The 23419-nt window shown below is 54.1% G+C and overlaps 2 protein-coding genes across 3 annotated transcripts in view; one reads left to right on the forward strand and one right to left on the reverse strand.

The window, feature by feature from the left end:
* Positions 1-9577, reverse strand: LHFPL4 (LHFPL tetraspan subfamily member 4). Its single transcript, XM_061357208.1, has 4 exons — positions 8676-9577; positions 660-896; positions 458-474; positions 1-252 (listed from the first exon to the last, which is right to left on the reverse strand). Exons 1-4 carry the CDS (start codon positions 9079-9081, stop codon positions 244-246), a joined length of 669 nt encoding a protein of 222 aa, XP_061213192.1. The 5' UTR covers positions 9082-9577; the 3' UTR covers positions 1-243.
* An 870-nt stretch (positions 9578-10447) lies between these two features.
* MTMR14 (myotubularin related protein 14) overlaps positions 10448-23419 on the forward strand; it is a 28739-nt gene continuing 15767 nt past the window's right edge. For both annotated transcript variants that reach the window (XM_061357210.1, XM_061357211.1), the window contains exons 1-13: positions 10448-10618; positions 10704-10849; positions 13645-13753; positions 14766-14841; positions 15439-15499; positions 15880-16002; positions 16493-16566; positions 18932-19002; positions 19997-20071; positions 21378-21444; positions 22431-22516; positions 22797-22873; positions 23189-23225. In XM_061357210.1, coding sequence (XP_061213194.1) covers positions 10496-10618; positions 10704-10849; positions 13645-13753; positions 14766-14841; positions 15439-15499; positions 15880-16002; positions 16493-16566; positions 18932-19002; positions 19997-20071; positions 21378-21444; positions 22431-22516; positions 22797-22873; positions 23189-23225 — 1125 coding nt within the window. In that variant the 5' untranslated portion in view covers positions 10448-10495. The remainder of the gene's footprint in view (positions 10619-10703; positions 10850-13644; positions 13754-14765; positions 14842-15438; positions 15500-15879; positions 16003-16492; positions 16567-18931; positions 19003-19996; positions 20072-21377; positions 21445-22430; positions 22517-22796; positions 22874-23188; positions 23226-23419) is intronic.

Raw genomic sequence — 23419 nt, forward strand, 5'->3', positions numbered from 1 at the left:
TCTGTTAAAAACTCTGTTTTCTCCTCGCAAGGAAGCGGCGTTCGGGCGCTGCTCTCGGAGGGAGCGGGGTCGGGGCGTCCTCCCCCGCTGGGGGTGCATGGGATGGCGGTGCCGGCGTGGACATGGAGGCACGTCCCCGGGACGCGGTGCGGCCGCTGGCAGCAGATGAAGGGCGGGATGAGGAGGGAGCCCAGGCCCCGGCTGCCGGCCGAGGGAGGAGGGTCCTGCTGCGGGCGCTCGGCCCTATATCCTCTGTGGGGAGAGCAGAGCCGGTGTCGGGCAGGACCCAATGCGTTGTGCCACCAGCGTGCGCCATACACGTGCCTGTCCCCATTGCCCTGTGCAGCCAAGGGGTCCCCCCCATCCCATCCCATCCCATCCCATCCCCATCCCACCCGGACGGGACCACCCAGCACAGGCAGGGCTCAGGGATGGGACAAGGACCCTCGGGACTTACCGCAGTGCCAACAAAATCTGTGGAAGCAGAAGAGAAGGAGTCAGGCACGGAGCAGCGGCTCCCTCCCACCCTGCCCCAGCCCTCGCTTTGCCCATGGGACCAGGCTGCTGGAGGGGCTGAGCCCCCCCCCCCATGGGCTATTCCCACCCGGAATGCCCCCTCCATGGCCATGGGGCAGGACCCCTGTCAGTGCTGCGCTCACCTTTGCTCTCTGTCTTGAGCTCCTCGTGCAGCAGGTCGTTCTGCCGGTTGCCGAGGACGAAGGCCAGGAAGGAGAGGATGAGGGCGTTGAGGATGCCGATGATGGCCAGGATGTAAGCCCAGCGCACGGAGCAGTCGCCCAGGGAGTACTTCCCCGTCTTCTCCCCGCACATGTCCCGTATGGTCTCTGCATCCCAGCCGTCGGGGAAGATCATGCAGCCCAGCACCAGGCAGAGCGCTGCAGCGGGAGGGGAAAGGGGAGCATCAGAGGGGATTCCAAGGATTCATATTTACCTTGTCCTCATCACGACGAGCTCCCTGCGGGCGGGCAGGAGCTGCAGGGATGCTGCAGGCGTTGTCACCAGGAGCATGCACACCTCACAGCCCGTGCTGAGCGGGGAGCACCGGGATGAATGGGAAGGGAATGCTGAGGTAAGGAGGCAATGTTTGCCTTTGTAACTACAGCGAGCAGTAGTGAGCAGCAGCTCTGCTCGGGAGCCAGGCTGAGAGCTGGGCTGGTTCAGCCTGCAGAAGAGAAAGCTCCTTAAGGGGAGACCTTAGAGCAGCTCCAATGCATCCCAATGAGCCGCACTGCCAAGGGAAGGGCAGGAATGCTGAGGTGAATCCATGCTCCAGCACATAACAGCTCCCCCCTGCTGCTGCCTGGTTCTGCCTCCTTCATCCCCGTTACAAACCTGCTGCAGGCAGAGGTGAGCTCCACACCCTGATGTCCCCGGTGCCACCCTGGCACTGTACAAGGAGCATCTCCCACAGAGCCACGCATGGGACCGGAGCAACCCAAACCCATCCCCTGTGGAAAGGAACCAGCACCAGCGATGTGTGCTGTGTGCTGAACGGTGAGGAGCAGCCTGTCCCTCTGCTGAGCAGGGCACCTTAGAGGGACAGCCTGGAGATGGGCACTGCTGTAAGAGCCGTGCTGGAATCAGTGAGGGGGGGGAAACAGCCACAAGTGAGGCCAGAGGAGAGTGAAGTTGGGCAGCAACACCCTCAGCAACAGCCCCAGTGAGCACTGAGAACAACGGGGCTGTGCTCCAGGGTGGGAAAAGCACATAAATGGAAGTAGAATACAAAACTCCTCATCAGGTGCCAGTCCAACCCTCGGCTGGTCCCTCCAGCATCCCAACAACAGCCCCTGGGTGGTTCTTCAGGCTCTGCATCAGCGTTTGCTCTGTGTTTCTGAGCATCTCTTAGGGCTCCAGATGGATCCAGCTGCACGGGTAAAGCAGGAGGTCACCGAGAGCCACCGCAGGTACAGGTGTGAGGGTCTGACAGGACATCAGCAGGTCCCACACGTGGCTCGCAGGGGCGAGGTTTAGTGCATGGAGGACACAAGAGACGGGGTTTAAGGGGGAAGCAGCAGCTCAGAACCACACAGCACATGAGCCATGGGTGCAGGGGGCTCTCGCAGCACAGCCCATGATGGATGGGGCTGGCTCCAGCTGTGTCTGCCCGCCCTGGTCCCTCCTGTCCCGGGGTGCCCAGCCCCTGTCTGATGGAGGGAACGAGCCTGCCTGTTCAGTGCCGGGGCAGAGGAGCCCATCCAAGTGCATGCACCCAGATCCCTCCGTCTGAGGGCGACCCGAGGCCTCTTCCCATGAGGGATGCTCAGCAGCTCCCTGGCCACACAAACCCGGTCCTCTCCTGCTCTCCTCTTCCCGTCCATCCCAGCACTGAGCCTCTCTCTGTTCTCTGCTCTGTCACAAGCAATTCCCTTTCCTGCGTGTCCCCAGGCTGCCTGTGTCCTGGGAACACCTTCCCCTGCCTGCAGCATGGAGCAGGAACAAGGAGATGATCCCGGAGGCGGACAGGCCTTGGTGCTGCCCTTCCCACCGAGCCCCTCGCAGTGGGTCCGAGGGACGTGAGGATGGGGCTGTGCTGCTGTTCAAGAGGAACAAACACAACCCAATTCCCATCCATTTTGCTTTAAATTCCCATTCTTCCGAGGGTGCAGTGCCTATCCCTATGGCAGTGCACTGAGGACCAGCACTTTGTCATGCACCACGGCTGCCATCCCTCCGCCAGGCCCTGGGGTCCAACTCCCCCTCCCAGAGTTTTCCCAGTTGGAAAGATGGATTTGAGACTGGGCATTCTGGTGCTCACAGGGGCAGGGTGTATGGGGAGGGATGCTGCTGGGGGCTGGGGCTTCAGCCCTGGGGAAACTGGTAATTCTTGGCTGGTTTTGCAGGTGGTTCATGGCTTGAGGCTCCTCAGTGCTCCCTTATCACTTACAAACGAAATGGGCCCCTCAAGGGCTTTTGATATCCCTGTAAATGAGATCAATTGAAGGGAATTCAGTGTCATGACAGCCTGCAACACTGGAGTGGGATTTCAGCAGGGAGATGAGGCGGCTCCTCCTGGCAGGACAGCATCCCTCCATGGAAGGTGTGCGTAGCTGATGTGCACTGCGAGTAGCCCACGTCTGCTGAGTGCCTGGCTTGGGCACACAGGCTCATCCTCCCTCATGCCAGTGCCTGCCCCCTGCCCTCATGCACATCACTCCCACCTTCCCTGCAGCCACATCTCTCGGCCAGGGGTCGTTTGGTGACCCCCAGCCCCTCATATTTACCTTGTGCCAAAGGGGAGGAAGCTCTGTGTGCCACATACCCACAGCCGCTCGCTGCACTGCTATCAGCACAGGGGGGTCCCCACTGGAGATCCCCAATATGGAATCAACCAGGTTGGAAAAGACCTTTAAGATGATCAAGTCCCACTTTTACAACGTGACTGCCAGGTCCTGGTGCCCCTGGGTGCTGCACGGCAGCCCTGAATCCCTGGGGAACAGGGGATGGGATGTGACTGTGGGGTCTGGAGGAGCTGCTTCTCATAGGAAACCTGAGAGCTGAGCACTGAAAGGGAACAAACAGAGCTTCCCTCCCTCCTTTTCCCCCATCCTAAGAATAGAAACCCCTCACAACTAAATGAACCCCAAAGGCAGCATGCTTGGGATGGCCAACCCCGGCCATTGACACAGACAGCAGCTCCCTCGAGGCACGCTGCTCCACAGCCTGTTTGCGAGCCAGAACCTCAGCAGGATTCAGAATGGAGTCAGGAGGTGGTATGAATCCGAACTGACAGTTACTTTATCTGGAATAACAGTTATGGGATGTCAGCCCCAGGACATCAGAGGTTCAGTCCTTTCCCTGCAGCACGTTAACAGCTACTATGGGAGGGTCATGCTGCCTCCCCATGCCTGAAGCATGGATACCAGGATGCGCTCCCATTGCTGCTGCACGACAGGGGAAGCAGAAGGGGGATCTTCAGGAAAGCTTTTTGGGGCCAGAATCTGGTATTTCAGTACATGCAAAGGGTGGTTTTTTTTAGTGATGCCTCCTTTTTGCTGCAGGGTGGGCAGAGGGAAGCTCGAAGATCATTTATTGGCTTTATTTCTGCTTTGGGCTACTTCACCCTCAATCCCAGCAGTTGTCCCAGGTACCTCCTAGCTGTTTGGAGCAGTGGTTTTCTGTCATCCACTTTTTCCTTAGGAATTCCATATCATTCCATACTCATATCACATCATTTCATTTCCTTAGGACTTTCATATCCACGAAAACAAGCCCTAACCTCTCCACAGACATGCCAAAACGATGCTGTGCAGCTGCACAATGTGAGGGGCCCCACTCAGATGGTGGCAAGTGCAGCTCAGGTGAAGGAGATAAAGCCATTGATCAAGGACCTGCCCCTGCTGGGTGGGAAGGGCCCAGCTGAGAAGTGACTATAACCCCAGAGGGGGTGGGCCCACAGGAGGAATGGGCTGAGATGCTGATGTATTATCACACTGCAAGGTCTCTGATGGCACGATTAGCTCCAAAGTGCTGCTGATAAAGACAAATCCCAGCTCTATGGACAGGGACACAGAAAGGCATCCCTTGTGTTGTGTTTGCACCTGGCCTGAGGGAGCCGGAGGGTCTCCTCATTAACTGATGGACCTGAAATGCAGGGAAACACCTTCAGAAGTGGTCTGTCACTCTCTCCATGCTATGAGGGACCGTGTGCTCAGCTGCTGCCTCTTCTGACCCCCACTAGACTGTAAGTACAAACCCAAAGCCCTCCTGAAAACAGAGCCCTCGAGCCACTCAGAGTGAGCTGCAGGACGTGGTGATGGTTATGGTGTATTCCTGTGCTCTGGGCTCCAGGAGATAGAATCATAGAATAGTTAGGGTTGGAAAGGACCTTAAGATCATCCAGTTCCATTCCCCCTGCCATGGGCAGGGACACCTCACTCTAAACCATGTCACCCAAGGCTCTGTCCAACCTGGCCTTGAACACTGCCAGGGATGGAGCATTCACAACCTCCCTGGGCAACCCATTCCAGTGCCTCACCACCCTCACAGGAAAGAATTTCCTCCTTATATCCAATCTAAACTTCCCCTGTTTCAGTTTTAACCCATTACCCCTTGTCCTGTCACTACAGTCCCTAATGAAGAGTCTCTCCCCAGCATCCCTATAGGCCCCCTTCAGATACTGGAAGGCTGCTATGAGGTCTCCACGCAGCCTTCTCTTCTCCAGGCTGAACAGCCCCAACTTTCTCAGCCTATCTTCATACAGGAGGTGCTCCAGTCCCTGATCATCCTCGTGGCCTCCTCTGGACCTGTTCCAACAGTTCCATGTCCTTTTTATGTTGAGGTCACCAGAACTGCACACAGTGCTCCAGGTGAGGTCTCACGAGAGCAGAGCAGAGGGGCAGGATCACCTCCTTCAACCTGCTGGCTCCTATGAGGTCCTGCAAACAGAGGCATCCACAGAATCAGCCCAGCTCCTGTCCCTGCCCTCCATGGGAAGCAGACAAGCAGGATCACCCTCCCAGCCCATTTCTCTTCAAGTAAGCATCATCCCATGGGACCTTCTGGAGGAGCTCCTAGAGGCCTGGGGTGGCACCAGGGCGCTGTCAGTCATGCAGCTGCCGACGTGCTGATGTTAAAGGCCCGTTCCTGTTTTATAACAGATGGATTTAGTGAAATCTCCAGTTTGGTGTTGCTGGGATTTGCAGAGGGCAGATGGCTGCGCTATCTGCGCTGAAGCACGCTCTTTCCTCTTAATTAGATCCAGTTCCCTCCTGGGGGGGCAGTGCCTTTTGAGCTGGAGCTTTCTGGGAAGCTCTAATTAAAGCCTTCCTTGATTGTCGTCCACTAATGAGACATTGATGATTTAAACCTTCTCTTTGCTGAAAGAGGCACTGAATTCCCCAGCCTCATCCTCCTGCCCCCTTCCTGCTCTTGGTTTTCCTACTCTGAAGTCTTCCCACTCTGCAGCCCTGTATTCTGCACTGGCCAGCCCATAGGGGCAGGATGGACCCACCTCTGCCCCAGCTCTCTGCCTTGCACCTCTTTAACCTGGGTTTCACCAGTGAGACCATGAAACTTTAGGCCTCATTGCTTGTGCTGTAGCGGGGCCAAGTTCTCCTCCAGCTAAAACCTCACTGGGGCAGGAGGAATGCTGTTCCCTTTCCAAGCCCTCTGCTCTGGCACATCCCTCCAGCCTCCCAAGGCAGGTGAATAGCCAAAGCTGGACATCACACTGTGCCAGCCCCTGCATTGGGCAACATCCCTGCCTTATCCATGGGGTTTAGTCCATGGTGTCCTCTCCATGGGTCACAGCAGCTCCTTCTCCATGCACAAGGTAACATCCAGCTGCAGCTGCCTCTGAGATGCCCAGAAGTTCAGCCCTGCCCGGCCCCTCCAAGATAAGGCTCCCTCTGGCCAAGACACAGCACTGCCTCTGTGCCCTGGCCCTTCCTGGTGCTGACACCAGCCTCTCCTGCAGGCCAGAAGCACCCTTCCCATCTCAAGGCAGGGTGGATGGGCAGTCTCTGTTAATGGAGCAGGGCCAGAGAAGGCAATGGAGCTGGTGCAGGGCCTGGAGCACAAGTGTGATGGGGAATGGAGGGACTGGGGGGGATCAGTCTGGAGAAGAGAAGGCTCAGGGGGGACCTGATGGCTCCCTCCAACTGCCTGACAGGAGGATGGAGCCAGGAGGGGCTGGGCTCTGCTCCCAAGGAACAAGGGATGGGACAAGAGGAACCGGCCTCAAGCTGCACCAGGAGAGGTTTAGATGGAGCTGAGGAACAATTCCTGCCCCAGAGGGTGCTCAGGCATTGGAACAGGCTGCCCAGGGCAGGGCTGCGGGCACCATCCCTGCAAGCGTTCACACCCCCTCAGTGCCATGGGTTATTGGTGGCCTTGGCAGTGCTGGGTATGGTTGGACTGGATGAGCTTAAAGGGCTTTTCCAACCTGGTTGATGAGAGGGGAGCCAGCAGGGTGCTGAGCTGGGGCAGGACAGGAGGCACCGGGGAGGAAGCCCAAAGCTGCCTTCAGTGCAGTGTCCTCTGCCATAGGGCTCCCTGTGCAGCAGCAGCAGCAGCAGCAGCAGCTCCAAGCCACTTGATTAAGCTGCTGGCAATCAGTAGGATTTGGGCTCTGAGCTTGCCTTAAACTGGTAAATCTTGAGGGCAGGGAAAATTAAAGATGATGGAATTTCCTGATAAGCCCAAGGTCTGGCTGCGGTCCTGAGCGGGGTGAGGAGAGGGCAGGCTTCCCAGCACAGGTTTCCAACATGGGGGGCTGCATCCTCCAACATCAATGATTGGGGCCCTTCTCCCAGGGAGAGGGACTGGGGTCCTTTCATTAGGAATATGGGGGGCTCTGAGCCCTTCTGCTGGAAGCTCTGCCTCTGTTCACACTTTGCATGCACTGGGGAGTAACACACACACACACACACACACACACACACACACACACACACAATGTCTTTCCACAGGTGGTAAAACTGGAGAAAGAAGGAAGTGAAGGCTCTTTTCTCAGGGAGTTTCTCCCAAAAGAGACCCTCAGTGAGGCCAGCTTGGAGGTCTGTGCATAGCGGGATGCTTGGGATCCTTACCAATACACGCACCCAGTCCCCTTCTGGAGACAAGTTTGGGCTGTTGTATGGTGTTGCTTTGAGTCTACGAGGGTGCTGGGGTATCCCAACTATGAAACCCCATCTATGGTGGAGTTTATGTAGAGGGAGCTAAAGAGGATGTATTGACAGGGCCACTTTTGGTGGGAATAACTGGGCTTGAGCCTGTTATCACCTCTGAGGGACATCTGTGGGAAGTGCTGTACTCAGGGTCTCTTTATAAAGGGGGCTGGGGAAGGTCTGTTCTCACAGCCCATTCATGATGCTGGAGGGAGGGGGACCAAGCACAGCATCTCTTTAAGCAGGAACTGAAGGGTCTGTGTTTGCACAGGTGCTTTAAAGGGCTGGGAGGGGGGTGTGTGTCCATGCATGGGCTCCTGCCAGTGATGGGGTCACTTCAGGAGCTGGGGGGTCCCCTGGGGGCTGGGCAGACAGGGAGACCAGTCCCTGATGTGGGGTGCCCTGGGGGTCTGGGTCCCCAGGGGACTGCTGATCCTAGGTCCAGGGTGTCCAAAGGCATCCTTGCAGCTGGTGCTTGACTCCATGGGACAGTCATGGCAGGGTACCCCAAGGCTGGTCCCTGGCTTGGGTGTAACAGCGTGCTCCACATGCAGTGCCTGGCCTGGCTGTCCTGAGGTCCTCCAGCCTGTCCACACGCCCCGGGGCTGGTGCCTGTTGTGAGGGTCCCTCATGCAGCTTTCCCACTGGGCTTCCCTGTGGAGCCCTGGGTGCCAGTGCCCTAAACTGGTGTCAGTTCCTGGTGCTCAGACAGTGCTAGTGCCTGGGCTGGGTGTCTCAGCAAGCCCTGCGGTGTTCTTGGGCCAGCTCCCGGCTGGCGTGCCCCATGGATCCACAGTAACCATACCCAGCCTAGCTTCATGAAGCCACAGGCCCTGATACCAGTGCTTGGGGTGCCCTGAGCACCCACTCCCGGCACTCACTCAGTGCTGGTCCCTGCCCTGGGTGTCCCAGGAAGCCCGGGAGCCATTCCCTGGAACCACATCCCCGCATCGCTTGGCCCTTGCCCAGCTTCCTTGAGCAACCTCGGTGCTCCCATTACCCAGCTCCCGCCGCTGTCGCCCGGTGCCCGGTGCCGGGGGGTACCTGCCAGCAGCTGCATCCAGGCGCAGATCTTGTAGACGGTGGCGGTGTTGCAGAAGAAGAAGAGGGCGAAGCAGGTGATGCAGCCCAGCGTCAGCACCATGGACAGCAGCACGAAGAAGGCCGCCGCCTGGAAGGCGCCCGAGGGGATGGTGCTGAAGTCGGTGAAGGAGCCGCGGCACGACAGCTCCCGGCCCGCCAGCCCGCTGCCCACACAGTAGTGGAAGAGCCCGAAGTAACCGGGCTTGGGCGTGTTGACGCTGTCTCCCACCCAGTAAGGTTGGATGAAGACCACCACGTTGATGATGGCGAAGCAGATGGTGAAGATGGCCCACAGCACGCCGATGGCGCGCGAGTTCCGCACGTAGTTGTCATGGTACAGCTTGGAGGCTTCCTGCGAGGGCAGCATCCTGCCGGTGGTGGAGCTGGGGGGGGGGGGGGGGCTCGACAGCGGGGAGCCCGCCCCGGGGTAAGGGGATAAAGGAGGGGGGGGCCGCGGCCTAGGCGCGCCCGCGGGCTGCCGGCCCCTGCGCCACCCGCGCCGCCATCTTGGCTGCCGCCTCTGCGCCCCGTGCGCGCCCCCGCGGGTGCGCGCCTCCCCCCCCCCTCCCACCACCACCACTGCGGAGACGAGCCGAGAGGCGAGCCCGCCGCGCGCGCCCCGAGGGGAATCGGACCGCTTCGGCTCCGCCCGCTGAGGGCTCGGCGGGGTTCGGGCTGCTCCCCGGAGCGCGCTCGGTAACTTTCGGCTCTATTCGGGCAGCCTCGGCAAGGCTCGGAGGGGGTCACATCAGTGGGGCTGAAGCGGAGGCTCCGGTATCCCCGCTCCACTAGGGCCGGTCCCCGGCGCAGCCCCGCCCGGTGGCGGCTGCTCTGCCACCCTGTGCACTCACGCGTGTATGCGCGTGAGCGCTCATGCTCCGGGCGGAGAAGCCCCCGGTGGGGGGCCGGCTCCTGGAGCCGCCTGGGGGGTCCGGTGCAACTCGGTGCCAACGTGCTTGTAGAGGCGCTGGGAGCAGCGGGACCCGGTCCGGGGCCTGTCGTGCGGCCCGGCTGTGATGTGCCCCCTGCCGATGTACGCTGGCAGGTGGCCCGCAAACCCTCCCCGCTCCCCGCCGGACCCAGCACACGGGTACCGGACTGCCCGTAGCCGGTGTGCGGCGGCTGAACTCCGCTTTCATGAGCTGCTCCATTCTCTTCCCCGTCCTGCCAAGGTTCGCGGCAGATTTACAAAGCAGACACATGCAGAGTGAAAAAATCTTTGTATTCTCCCGCAACGGAGCCGCCCGCCGGGTGCGGGACAGCGACGCCCGTTAACTCCGTACAAACAGTCCCAGCTAGCGCCCGCACCGCTCTGCCGGTGCTACCGCTCACCCGGCAGCTGCCACCGGCTTCATGCCTGCGCTCCCACCCCGAGAGTTCGGGTTCCTTCCCTGGGGCCCGACCAACTTCGCCCCGTCCCTCCGCTGTCCTAAACGCGGTTTGCGCAAAGCCTCGGCGTCCCCCAGCTCCCGGTGCCGGGCAGCACGGGGAGCACAGCCCGCTCCCCGGCCGGGCCCCGCTCGTCCCGTGGCTCCAGGCCTTTCACAGAGCACCTCTCCCCCGGGGGGTTCGCGGGACCCGCTCTCATCCCGGCGGAGGGCGGTAGGACCGGGGAGCGCGGAGCGGAGCGCACCGAGAGCGCGGCCGTCGCATCCGGATGACGCCGCTGGCGGACGGAAGAAGCGTGGCAGCTGCGCGGCCGGTGATTGGGAGAGCGGGCGGAAGTAGCGGCGGCTGTGGGCGGGGCGGCGCCATGGGCCGGCGGCGGTGAGCGGCGCGGGATGGCGGCGGCCCGCGGCTGCCCCCCGGCGGGCTGCGGGGACCGAGCCCTGGCCGAGCTGCTGCTCGAGTTCTCCCGGGCTCAGTACCGCGCCAAGGACGGCGGGGGCGCCGCCGCCGCTAAGGTGAGGGGCCCGGCTCTGGGGGGACGTGGGTTATAGCGGGGACCGGGGTGCGGTGCGGCGGGTGCTGACCGGTGTCTGTGTGCAGGTGGATCGGATCGAGCGGCGGTGCCTGGAGCTCTTCGGCCGCGACTACCGCTACAGCGTCATCTCCAACGCGCACGGCGAGGTCTGCGCCCACTACCCGCGGCACATCGTCCTCCTGGAGCGCGATGCCGGCGCCGGCCGTGACCCGTAAGGCTCCCGGGCCCCCCTCCCCGCACTGCTGGCAGCTTCGCGTCTTGCCCCGGGGAGCTCCCTTGCCGGCCGGGGGAAGCCCCGTCGGGCTCGCTGTGCCTAATTATAGCGAGCGGTGTCATCGCTTCCGGGCGCCGTTCGCCGCCTGCAGGGCTGCGCTCCCTGGGCTCCTGGGTGAAAGCGGTGACTTGAGGGGTGCGAAGGGACCGGGGCGCTCGAGTAGAGCCGAGCACGGTGTTAGCTCGTACCGAGCGCTGCTCGTGGCTGGGAGCGGGGCTGTGTGATGCTCTCCTTGCCGTGATGCAGTGCCCGTGGTGTTGCTGGAAGGCCTCTGGTTAGAGAAAGTTTAGTTTGGGAAGGTTTTTGAGGTGAGGGTGCTGCTAGAGGCTGCACAACCTCGGCAGAAGTTCTCCCCTCACCACGCTGCATGTGTCAGGGGATGCTGCAGGTTAGAGAGCTAGCGGGAAGTGCTGGCTTGCAGTTTAGCACAAGTAAGCCAACCTCTCTCTGGACTTTGACCTGCAAGCTTACAGTCACGTTGGTCTGGTTTCTGGCTGTTAGCTGCTCCCTGCAGCGCCAACCATAGCCTCTCAGCTTTTGTTTTCTCTTCTGACAAAGCATAATGCAGTTTTGCTGCCTGAACTGCATCCCTGACAAGAGTAACATGCTCAGAAGGATGATGGTCACTGAGTTCTGTTCCTGTGTCCAGCTGCTTTGCTTGAGGAAGGCAAACTGTTAACCACGCTGCTGGCACATGGACTGGGTGCTGTGGGAGGGGGGGGTCTTTAGAAAACAGCCCCAGCTGATTGTCAGGTGAGATAATTCCTGCTTACTGGTTGGATCAGGTTGGAAAAGGTTAACCCCCTTGCTGCAAAAAAAGGGAAACTCAACTCTGAAGCTGTAACTGTGGCCGGGAGTGTTTTTAGGGAAGAGGAACAGAATGCTTCTGCTTTTCTTGTTCTTGCAGGAGGAAAGGATGCTTCATTCCCCTAATGAGTGTTCAGAATACACTTGCACTCAGTGCCCTGTTTTCTTCCAGAGTTTTGCAGTCAGCACTGGCAATTACACTTGAGTTACTGATTCTTTCCACATCTCCATTTGCTGCCTGAGAGAGTCATGGAAACCATGACCTCCATCAGCCCTCTCCCCCTGATTTCTAGGTGATAATCTCTGTAAAAGCTGCTGATTGTTTTTAGACTAATCTGGGTTTCATTTCATCACTGTACTTTATGGCCTAATGGTAAAACAGAGACTGTGCTTCTGTGTTACAGAACACAAATGAAGGGAACGCTTTCTAGGTCTTTGCCTGCTTTTCATCTTGGTGATGTTCCTAACCAGTTGGTAAGATCTTGAAGTGTGCAGGATGCTTCTCACCTCTCCCCAGGGTTTCTGGGAGCAGGTCTTAGCTATGTGAACTCTGCACTGCCCCATCAGCTCTGATGCTGCAGCTCATTCTGAAGCCAGGCAGAGAAGCAGCAACGATTGAGTATTTTAAGCCCAAATTGGTTTCTTGATCCTGTTTCCTCTGTGGCTGGACAGCTGGAGCAAGAAGGGATGCTTCCTCCTCAGAGTTTCTAACAGGACTCTGAAGTCAGGCAGGTGCAGGGGGTAGCAGGAGGAATTTAATGCATGGGTTTGGCTCCTTAGTCAGATGCTGCTCACAAGGACCCTTTGCTGTGCTTAGAGACTTCTGATGTCCCCCCAGAAGGAGCAGGCAGGTGCTTCAGGTGATGGAGACAGAGGGATGTGCTCAGTTCTTTACCGTGGCTGTGCCTGATGAAAATGTCCAGATCTCGGGCACAGGCCATGTCTTTGGTTTGACCTGACCGTACTGTGATGTGTCTGCACTCCGAATGTTGTTCTGGCTACCCAAAAGACAAGCAACTTCAGGCCTAAAATAGAGTTGTTTGCTCTTATAGGAAATGTCTCTTGCATTTGAAAAGATTAATTCATGTTTGGGGTCTGATTTTTAGGGGCAGGGTGGGCAGGGAATTAAGACAGAGATAAGGTTGCCCAGCAGTGTCTTCTGGAAAACAAGCTTCTGAAGGCACCTCCCCACCCAAACACCTGAAAGTCAAAAGAATGAAGAGTTAAGGTACAATTATTCCTTCCACCTCATTCTCCACCTTGTGCCAGGCAGCCTGAGCGCTGCTCATTCATGCTGCTGTTGGAGTGCTCTGGTTTCTGAGCCTTTTTCAGTAGATTTCCTCTTACCTGTGCTGCATTTAAGCACTTCTCCCTGCAAGAGCCTCAGGCCTGCTCTTCAGAGCAGCCTTTCCCCTTACTACAGCAGTCTCCTTACAACTGTGTTTATTTACTATGTTTACCTCTAGCTTTGCTGGTGATGGTTCTTGAGATGAGAAGAACATGGGTTGTGTGCTGAGAGGTGAAACCTGGTGTCTTGTCTCAGCTCCTGGTGAGGTGCTTCTCTCACAATTGCTGATATCTCAAGCGTTTGATTTTTGCTGAATCCTGTGTTTTGGACTTGGAAGCAGTGCCATGGATCTATTTTGGTAGCACCATCTGAAAGTTCTTTTTTCCCTTCTGTATTTGTGTTTGCAAAGGAAACATAAAGACATGTAGAAAAACAACCCCACAACCAAATCTGGATGTCAGGATCTGTCAAAGTTTCAAAATAGTTGGGAATTACACACAAAGGAATCTCTTCTCAAGCAAAACAATACTTACAAGAAGTGTCCTCCTGCTTGCTAACTTCAGGGGTGGCTTGTATATGAAAGGGATGGGGATCACAGGAGATGCTCTGTGTACTGAACCCAATCTCTGTCCACTAGGTTTGAGAGCACTGTGCAGGTTGGCAAGCTGCAGGACCTCATCAACCGGAGTAAGATGGCAAGATGCAGAGGCCGATTTGTCTGCCCAGTCATCCTGTACAAGGGGAAGGTAAAGCTTCATGGGTCACCTGTCTTAGCTTCAGAAATGACCTTTCTCCCCATTTGACCTATGCAACCACATCTTCAGGTGGTTGTCGCCTTTCTGCAGGCTGAAAAAATCCTTCCTTAGGTACAAACAGGCAGCCTGTAGTAGCAGGTAGCCTGTCTAGGCTGCATAAATCATCGGGGTGGGGGGCTTCAGGCTGTTTTACCCCACCATTGCACTATAGAGCTAACATTTCCTCCATGCACATGTCCCTTATGAAGGACCAGAGGTATTTGGTCTTTGAGAGGGGAAGGACAGCTATTGCCACTCTTTTTGCCCCTGACTCTTCCCAGCAGTGATCTCCCTTTGAATAACTTTTCCCTCTAAAGAAAAGTGTCCCTGTGTGTTCCCTGGGGAGGCAAGATTGCATTAATGCTCTTATGAATGTGTGGGCTTGTCTGCAAGGGGAGCTGTAAGAAAGTGAAATTACATTCGTTTTCATGTGGATTAGTTAAACTGCATTGAAGCCCTGTAGGAATAGTCTCATTTAGAGTTTAAATAGCTTCATTCAGTTTTCTTTAGTTCAATTTAGAAACGCTGGATGAATAGCAAAGTCACACCTGTGACCATTTTAATGTAGCTTAACTGAAGCCATCGTGGGCTGGACCTGCTGACCTTTACTGCCTGCACTCATACTGGGACCATCTATAACCTTATCCCCAGGGATGTGGAAATAAGACTCAAGCAGGGTATTAACAGAACACAGAACGTGCTAACTTGGCAGGAGTTAGCTGTATTAGTGAATTGGAGAGCTAGAAGTCAAAATGTGGTTTAAAAACCAGCTACAGATAAAGGCACTTGGGAGTTTAATGTATTTGGAGAGTTTGATTTGGACCAGGGTTGCAGGGGAGGCTGCTGAGAAGGTCATTGCTGTAGGTACCACTCAATTCTATGTAACATGTCAGCAAATAGGCCAGACACCTGGAAGGGAAAGACTCCTGGAGCATGGGTGATTAATGACTAAATCTTCCTCCAGCATATTTGCAGATCAGCAACACTGGCTGGCTGGGGAGAGCTCTATGGGCGCACTGGTTACAACTACATCTTCTCAGGTGAGTGAGGAGCTGTTTGTCACTGCCTGGTCAGGCTTGTCAGTGCTGGGACAGTGACCTACACACAAGTGTAAGATCTTCCTAAGAGCCCATGCAGAGCTCTGGCATGGACTTGAGGCTGAAGAGTGAGTTATGGGAAGCCTGTAAGCAAGTAAGGCAGCCCAGAGGATCAGGGTGCTGATTCCAAAAAACATGGGAAGTGAGAATAATAGAAGAAAGAATAGGAATGTGCTGATGCTTGATTAATCATTTGGAATCAAACCTTGCTAGTGGTGACATATACTGGACTGTAGGGAAAGCTCTTCAGGGAGTATTGGGTAGCTGTAGTGTGGGTAGCTCGGATTAACTGTGTAATGCTTTTGGGGTATCCTTCTGGCTGTCAGTAATGGGTTGACCTGCCTAGGTCCTTTGCAGTGACAAGGGAAGACTGGGCTACAATAGAAAATGGGCTTTTTGGGAAGAGCAAATGGGAACTACTGAGAGCATGTATATGTGGAGGGAGGGTGCCAAACCATGGCCTTTTTGGGCATACACGTCTTGTCAGATTGAGAATCACGTTGGTTTACACAAGCTTCAGTTCTTAATGCTTCATTGCAGGAGGTTCTGATGATGCTTGGGCAGATGCAGAAGACATCTCAGAGGAGGATTCTGCTCTTAGGTTTGTATGCATCACTGGAATGGGGAAAAGGGAGTTTGAATCCTAGAGTACCAGGTTGGAAGGGACGTCAAGGACCATCTGATCCAACCTTTCTAGGCAAAGCATGACCTGGATTAAATGCCCCAGCACCCTGTCCAGATGAATCCTAACAGTGTCCAAAGCTGGAGAGTCCACCACTTCCCTGGGGAGATCATTCCAATGGCTTGGACCAAAGCTGGCTCAGCCCCTCAGGGGTTGGACAAGGCTCCTGATACCCAGCTTATGGCTGGAAGCACTTCAGGAAAGGACTTGTGGCAGTGTTGTGCAGAGAATCCCACTCACCATGATCAGTCATTGAATTCCAGGCTCTTCATCTTGCTTTGCCTCGTTCTGTCCTGCAGGAATGCAGACTCCCAGCTGTTTGACAAGGTCAGAGGGCACGACATCAAGCTGCTTCGATACCTGTCTGTGCGCTACATCTGTGACCTGATGGTGGAAAACAAGAAGGTGAAGTTTGGCTTGAAGTGAGTCTGGGTTCATTTGTTTTTCTACAGCATAGCCCGTACATGGAATTGCTATTGGGCATGCTCTCAGCATCCTGGGAGCAGTCCCACATCAGGATCCACTATAATTGACTGCTATAAGGAGAACCCTGAGATTTTAGGCTAGAGAGAGCTGTATCAATGGGCAAGATAGCTGCTGTCATCTGTCTTCTGCAGTCATTTTTTCTCTGTCGAGCTTGTGCTAATGTGACAGTCACCCCTTCAGCAAGGGTGGAGTAAAGGAGCCCTCTGCTTGTGTATAGGAATAGGGGGAGATGTTTCTCCTGGTATTTCTCTCAGAGGAAAGCTTTAGTGGTTTTGGGCTGTGCCTCATTATTTGGATGTGTTGAGTAACTTCTGCTCACTCCTGAGTCAAGCCACGGTGCAGGGAGATGTGACAGGTAGGTTTTTGGGTGCTGGTATTCCTGTGAAAAGCACTCACAAATGTCTGTTCTCCTCTTGTCCCATGCAGTGTGACGTCTTCTGAGAAGGTGGACAAAGCTCAACGTTATGCTGACTTCACGCTTCTCTCCATCCCATATCCAGGTACAGGACTGATGTCCAGAGGGACTCCCAAGGGACAGGTGACAATCTGCTTCTGGGGATTGGGAACTATCTGTGTGTCTGTGTGGTGAAATGACTGTGGCTTGCTCAATATTTCCTATGGTCCCTCTGGAGAAAAGCTCTTTTAAACTGTGCAGTCATCTGGCTGCTCTGCTGCTGTGAGTCAGCATTAGGCACTCTTTCAGGTGACAAAATAATTTCTCAGCAGTTCCAGTTAATTTGAGTGCAGAGAAAAGAGTCCCAGAGGTGGAGCTGGGGTTAAGGTGGCCTTTGGAACCCCTGCAGCTCCAAACTACTTGATGCAAAATATGAATCTTGCCCTGTGTTATATCAAACCCCAATTCCTAAGACTATTTTCTAGTGCTGGTGCTGCAGAGCACCATTGTGAGATGTCCTCAGTGCCAGGCAGAGCTGTTAACCTGAGCCTGCCATATACAGCTCTGATGCAGACCACTCCAGCCTGTCTCCCTGGCTATATTAGTCCCTGTGCCTAGCAACCACTGCTGGGTCACTCGCTGTGCTCCTAAAGATGAGCTGAATATTGCTGCCTGCCTGCTGATGTCAGGCTCGCTGATGGGATTGGATGTGAGATTGCTGTGCCTGCGGTCTGTCTGCAGGAAAGGACTCTTTCTTCCATACACACAGAAAGGAAGAAAGCCAAAGCAAAACCTGTAAAACTGTTGTGGATGATCCAAACCCAGACTTTCCCTGGATTACTGGTTGTTGCCCTTAAATATACATTTTGTTTCATAGAACCGTAGAATGATTTGGGTTGGAAGGGACCTTAAAGCTCATCCAGCTCCAACCCCTGCCACAGGCAGGGACCCCTTCCACTGCTCCAAGCCCCTGTGTCCAACCTGGCCTTGAGCACTACCAGGGATGGGGCAGCCACAGCTTCTCTGGGTGTGAAATACACTGATTTAAAGGGGCATTTCCTTTCATACAGAAATCGGTGACAATTCAGAGAAGCTGCCTGAGGATTTCTGTTGAGTTTGCCATGCAGGTTGCTGAGGTGTACAGAAATACTGATTTCTGCAGCCCGTGGCACAAGGATATACATGTTGCCAGCATATTCCTCACCAGACTGAGAACATGAGAGAGACAGCATACACAGGCCTTTTGTAGGGTTCGTAAAGGATGAGGAAGAAGAGAGAACTTGTTTTAGGTGACCAAGTCAGTGTCCAGACACAGAATCCTTTAGGTTGGAAAGGACCTTTTAAGATCATTGAGGCCAACCATTAACTCAGCACTGCAAAGTCCACCACTAACCCCTGTCCCTCTGTGACTGTCTGGGGTGAAAGACTTGGCTGAAAGTGGGTTATCTGTAGAAACTTTGGTGCTCTCCAGTGCAGAAAAGCCCTCTTCTCCATTCGACTGGTGTTTGGCACTTGTAGATGCCAATACTTATTGCCATAGTCCCTTGTTCTTTGCTTTAGGCTGTTGTTTAAGTGGAGTTAGATCTCAGCTGACAGATTGCTGCCTGACTCTGTGTTTCTGAGGGCCAGTCCTGTCCTTGTACAGGTTTTTTTCCACCGTTGGATTTCCTTGTGACTTGCAGGGTAGGAATCATTGCCTGTGTTCAGCACGGGTGTTTTGGTAGTGTCAGGGGCACTCTGGCGCTGCTGCTGCACACACAGTACATTGGGAGAGGTGTTTGTGTATCCTGCAGGCAGCCTCAGTGCTAACGGGGCTGCTCAGCTGTGACAAGTGACTGCAGTTTGCCCCAGAGACTTCAAATAGTTGCTTGAAAAGAGCAGAGCCAAAGGACAAGCTTCAGGGGTGAAGGGCTTGGGGGAAGCCTTAGAAGTGGTTATGTACCTGCTTCCTTCAGATAGGGCACTTTGTGTGTTTGAAAGAGGGAATGTGAGAGAAATCACAGCAGCCTCTGGCAGAGCCCTTTCTTGTTGCCTGCGGCAGATGCCCTGTGAAAGCTGCCTTTCCCCAGGGCTCTGCCAACACCTCCTTTTGCTGCTTCCTTCTCACGCAGCCTGTCAGGCTGATGCCTTTCGATCTGTGCAAAAAGCCTTTGGCCCTGCAAAGTGCAGCTCCTTGGTGAAACCTCTTGTTTGGGAAAGAAGGAAACCAGTCCCTCAGACCCCACATTAGCTGTGAGTTTGGAGTTTGCCCTATGCTGTGTGAGTGTGTTCACTGCTGAGTGCTCGGGGTTGTGCTGCTGGGAGGCTGTGCTGCACTCACTGATGATTACTGCTCTTCTCTTCCCGCAGGCAGCAGTTTTGATTAGTTTAGTGCTTTGGAGCCCGGGGCTGCCAGCACTTCCAGTCCCACAGGGCACTGCAGTGGGTAGAGCTCAGTCAGCTGAACTGTTCATTATCTCCTCTTCTTGCAGGCTGTGAATTTTTTAAGGACTACAAAGACCGGGATTATACAGCTGAAGGTCTCATATTTAACTGGAAACAGGTACCTGGAGGTTACAAAATGGAGACCTGGGGGGTTTACTGGGCTTGGGTCTCGTCTCAGAGTTCTTGAGCAAGGTCTATATGTCATAGAATCATAGAGTAGTTAGGGTTGGAAAGGACCTTAAGATCATCCAGTTCCAACCCCCCTGCCATGGGTAGGGACACCTCACACTAAACCATCTCACCCAAGGCTCTGTCCAGCCTGGCCTTTAACACTGCCAGGGATGGAGCATTCACAACCTCCCTGGGCAACCCATTCCAGTGCCTCACCACCCTCACAGGAAAGAATTTCCTCCTTATATCCAATCTAAACTTCTCCTGTTTAAGTTTTAACCTGTTACCCCTTGTCCTATCACTACAGTCCCTAATGAAGAGTCCCTCCCCAGCATCCCTATAGGCCCCCTTCAGATACTGGAAGGCTGCTCTGAGGTCTCCACGCAGCCTTCTCTTCTCCAGGCTGAACAGCCCCAACTGTCTCAGCCTATCTTCATACAGGAGGTGCTTATTCCTGATCACAAGGAGGAAGCCATCAGCAAACAAAGCAGTGAATGTACTGAATTGCTAATTGTAAAATCTGTATGTAAAATAACTGAATTGTTATCCTGCAGTGCTGCTTGAGCTCTCATGCAGGGTTTGGGTTGCTCCTGGGTTTGGATTTGGGATCTTACTGATAGCCTCTGTTATTTCTGTCTTCATATTCTGTTTGCTGCTGAGTGAGATGGTTGAGTGGAGCAGCCCTTCAGGAATTCAGGAACTAACATGCCTTATCGCTGACTTCCACCATTGGGAGCACAGAAAAGCTCCTCTTCTCCACTGGCCCTTCTAAGAGGCTATGAGTTAATTCTTACCACTTCATTTTGCTGCATCCAAAGATGCTTTGCTGAGATGTTTCCTTTCAGATGCACCAGTTGGCATTTATTGTTACAGTTTTTGCTGGAAATCATTGCCTTCAGATCAGGGCTTTTCTCTGACCACTTGTGTTTGGTTTTTTGCAGGATTACGTAGATGCTCCATTAAGTATCCCAGTGTCTCTGACCCAGTCTCTGAACATTGACTGGAGTGAGTACCAGGTGAGCAAAGCAGCCATCTCTGTGGGAGCTCATGAATCCATTCAGGAAGGATCAGTAAAGATTTGAAGCCTGACTTGCTCCTGTTGCCATAATCTGGCTCACTTCATACCATCCCAGTGGGAGCGAGGCTGCTTACTTGGCTCTTCACATTGGCAGTGGAAATCCTCTATCCAAAAGCTTGATGTGTCCTGAGGCAGCTGGCTGGAACGTCCAAGCTTTTTCTGTTCTGTGTAAAGCTTGCAGTCCCTTAGGGAGTTCTCTTGCTAACAAAAGCAAGTAACATGCCAGGAAATGGCAAGCAGTGTTACTTGTTCACAGTCTTAGCTCTGCACATGCTTCCTTGACTGTGGAGAATCTTGAGAGAGGTCAGCCTTGCCTTCTGCAAGCAGTAGCCAAGGGACTTGGCACCTTCTTCATGGTGCCTGTCCTTTGAGAGAGGAGCAGAAAATCATATTTGACTGTAGCATGTCTCCTTGTTACTGCAACAGCATTACAAATGATAATTGAACTCCTGTGTTTGCCCAAGCTTCAAGGTTTACCTCTGTTCTAGCAGGGAGCATCACCTTCTACTGATTACTGTGCTCCATTTCACACATCAGTGGACCCACCAGCCCCTCCAGGTTTGGTGCTGATTGGCTGTGCTGGAGCATCTCACACTCTGTGCTCTCTGGCTGGAAGCACCACATGAGGAGAGCTCCCCATGTTGGGCCAGTGTTCATCAGTCAGTGATTTCAATAAAGCAGAATCATGCAAAAGCAGCTTGCAATGTTGAAGCGGGACTGATGGGAGCACAGCTTGTTTATGGCTAGAAACTTGTTCACTAGAATCCTGAGCAGCCAGTGTTCTACAAAGGATATTAAAAATTGAGGAGGGTGTAATAAATGCAGAAATGATCTCAGAATGGAGAAGGTGCTTCACTTGAAGCTGAGGTTCTCAGGCTCCAGCTAATCACAGAGGTGATGGAGGTTTGACTTGATTAATGTAGAAGTGCATTTGCAGGGAGAAAATACTAATTCTAAAGCGCTCTTCAGTCTGGGGAGGAAAAGCTGCACAGGAAGCAATGTCTGCAGTGTGAAATCAGACCTTCAGATAAGGAGAAGTCTTGTGTGTTGTTTTTGAGGATGATCTGTTGGAACACACTGCCAAAGGATAGATGATCTGTCACCTCTGGTTGAGGTGCTTCTCTAGCCAGAGATGTTGCCAAGTGCAAGTTTCAGGCTGTATTTGTGATATAGAAAGGCTCTGAACTGCAGAGCAGCCTTTTGCTATGGGCAGACCTTTATCATCAACATTTCTCTTCCTGCAGAGCTGGGACCTTGTGCAACAGACACAGAACTACCTGAAGCTGCTGATCTCCATCATCAATAGCGATGGTAAGGCAAACTCCTTGCTCCCAGCAGTCTGAACTGGAGTAGTTGCTGTCTCTGGAGGAACAGCTCATCATCCACTGTTCTAATATCATCATATTAGTGCCACTGTGGATCAATTCCCAATATAGAAGAGTCACTTTATAGACAGCTTCACTTCTCTCCCTTCAGAACATGGTGATTCCTAGTATCTCAGGGCTCCAGCTCCCCTGTTGGAGGGAAAGCCCTGTCCTCTCAGGGATGGAGAGATAGCTGGAAATATGAGCTAATGTTTTACTGCTTTAAAACTGAAAAACAGGAAACATTTGTTCCTCTGCTTCTTGACTCTTGCTCTTATTTTGCTGGACACTTGTTTTGTCCCCCCCAGCCCAGGGTCTTATTAGGTACCTGTTTAAGAGCCCTTTCCATCCTCTGTCATCACACCCAGCTCTTTGAAAGGTGTGCATTGCCCTGTGCTGGCATCTCGTTCCCTCTGGGCACTGTGAATTTGTACCTAGCACTGTTGGATAGATGGAGCCAGCTACAGACTCCTACAGCAGTTGTTCTGGGATGTACTGGATTTTCTGGAGATCATAGGAGTGTGTGTGTGCCTCTGCTCAGTGTGGGTTGGTTGGTTGGGGAGGCTGGAAAAGCATTCAGTTGGAGCAGGTTTCTATGTGATGAGGGAATAGGTTGTGATAGAGGGTTGCAGCTGGGTAGGTGCTTGTTCTGGGGAGCAGAGTGATGTTCATACCTAGTAACTTCATGTCCTGAGCAGCTGTCAGGACCAGGACAGCACATCAGCTGGGGCTGCTGACAGCCCAGGATGCTCTGAGCTGCTTGTGGGCTGCCGGATTTGAGACAGAATGTTCTGGTTTGGTGGATGAGCTCTGCTCTTGAGCCTGGGCAGAGGGGCAGAGGGCACCTTGTCCTTATGCATTTGCCATAAAGTCATTGCTTTTGTTGCAACGTGGGGTTTTTGTCCTTCTCCTTCCTATCCCTGCCTGGAGCAGATGACAGCGGGCTGCTGGTGCACTGTATATCCGGCTGGGATCGAACTCCTCTCTTCATCTCCTTGCTGCGCCTCTCCCTATGGGCCGTGAGTACCTAGCTGACCTGCTCTGCTTCTGGGGGTGATTGCTTGGAGGGTGGGTGACTGTGGAGCAGTTCATGTTTCTTTTGGCTATGTTGGCTTCAGAGGGGGTGTGGATTGGCTTTGATGTGGAGCCCAACATGCTCTGCCCTGCCATCAGAGCACTATCACAGGCAGGTAGAGAATGGGCATCTTGGCTCATCATGACAATTTCCAGTCGATGATGGATTCCCAAGTCCCAGCCCCTAGGGCTGCTGCCTGAAGGCTGTTCTCATTTGCTTTGCAGGATGGGCTGATCCACGCATCCCTGGAGCCATCTGAGATTCTCTACCTAACAGTGGCCTATGACTGGTTTCTCTTTGGGTAGGCACGCTAAGTTTTACTTGCATATACATAGGTCATAGAATGGTTTGGGTTGGAAAGGACCTTTAACATCTTAGTTCCAGCCCCCTGCTATGGGCATACATCCCTGCACAGCAGGGAAGAAGCCATCAGGGGATTCATGTTTACTCACAACCGAAGGTGGATGCTGGGGCAGCTCCCAGTGTGCTGTGAGAAGGGGGGTCGATGCCTTTTTTCACCTGGAGGCTCAGGTTTGGGGCCATTCTTGAGAGCTTGTGCTCTTCTGCTCATTTTGGCTTCCAGCACGTGACTGAGCTGCTTGTGCTCTCTTTCCAGGCACATGTTAGTCGATCGACTCAGTAAAGGAGAAGAGGTGAGTGCTCTGGAGCACTGCTTTCTGTTCTCAGGATACTTGTTTACAGGAGCAGCATTCACTGCTGCTTCTGGTAATACCAGTGCTTTGGCTGGGCTGTAGAAAGATTATTCAGCTGCTGGAAATGTGAGGTAGGAGCCTTGCCCCATCACTGCCTGATGTATAAGGTGAGGGAATGCTTTTCTCTTGGGCTG

This window comes from Neopsephotus bourkii, unplaced genomic scaffold, assembly GCF_033783945.1.
Source record: "Neopsephotus bourkii isolate Nb327-2 ecotype Australia unplaced genomic scaffold, CSIRO-AGI_Nbou_v1 NB_887, whole genome shotgun sequence".
NCBI classification, from domain to species: Eukaryota; Metazoa; Chordata; class Aves; order Psittaciformes; family Psittacidae; genus Neopsephotus; species Neopsephotus bourkii.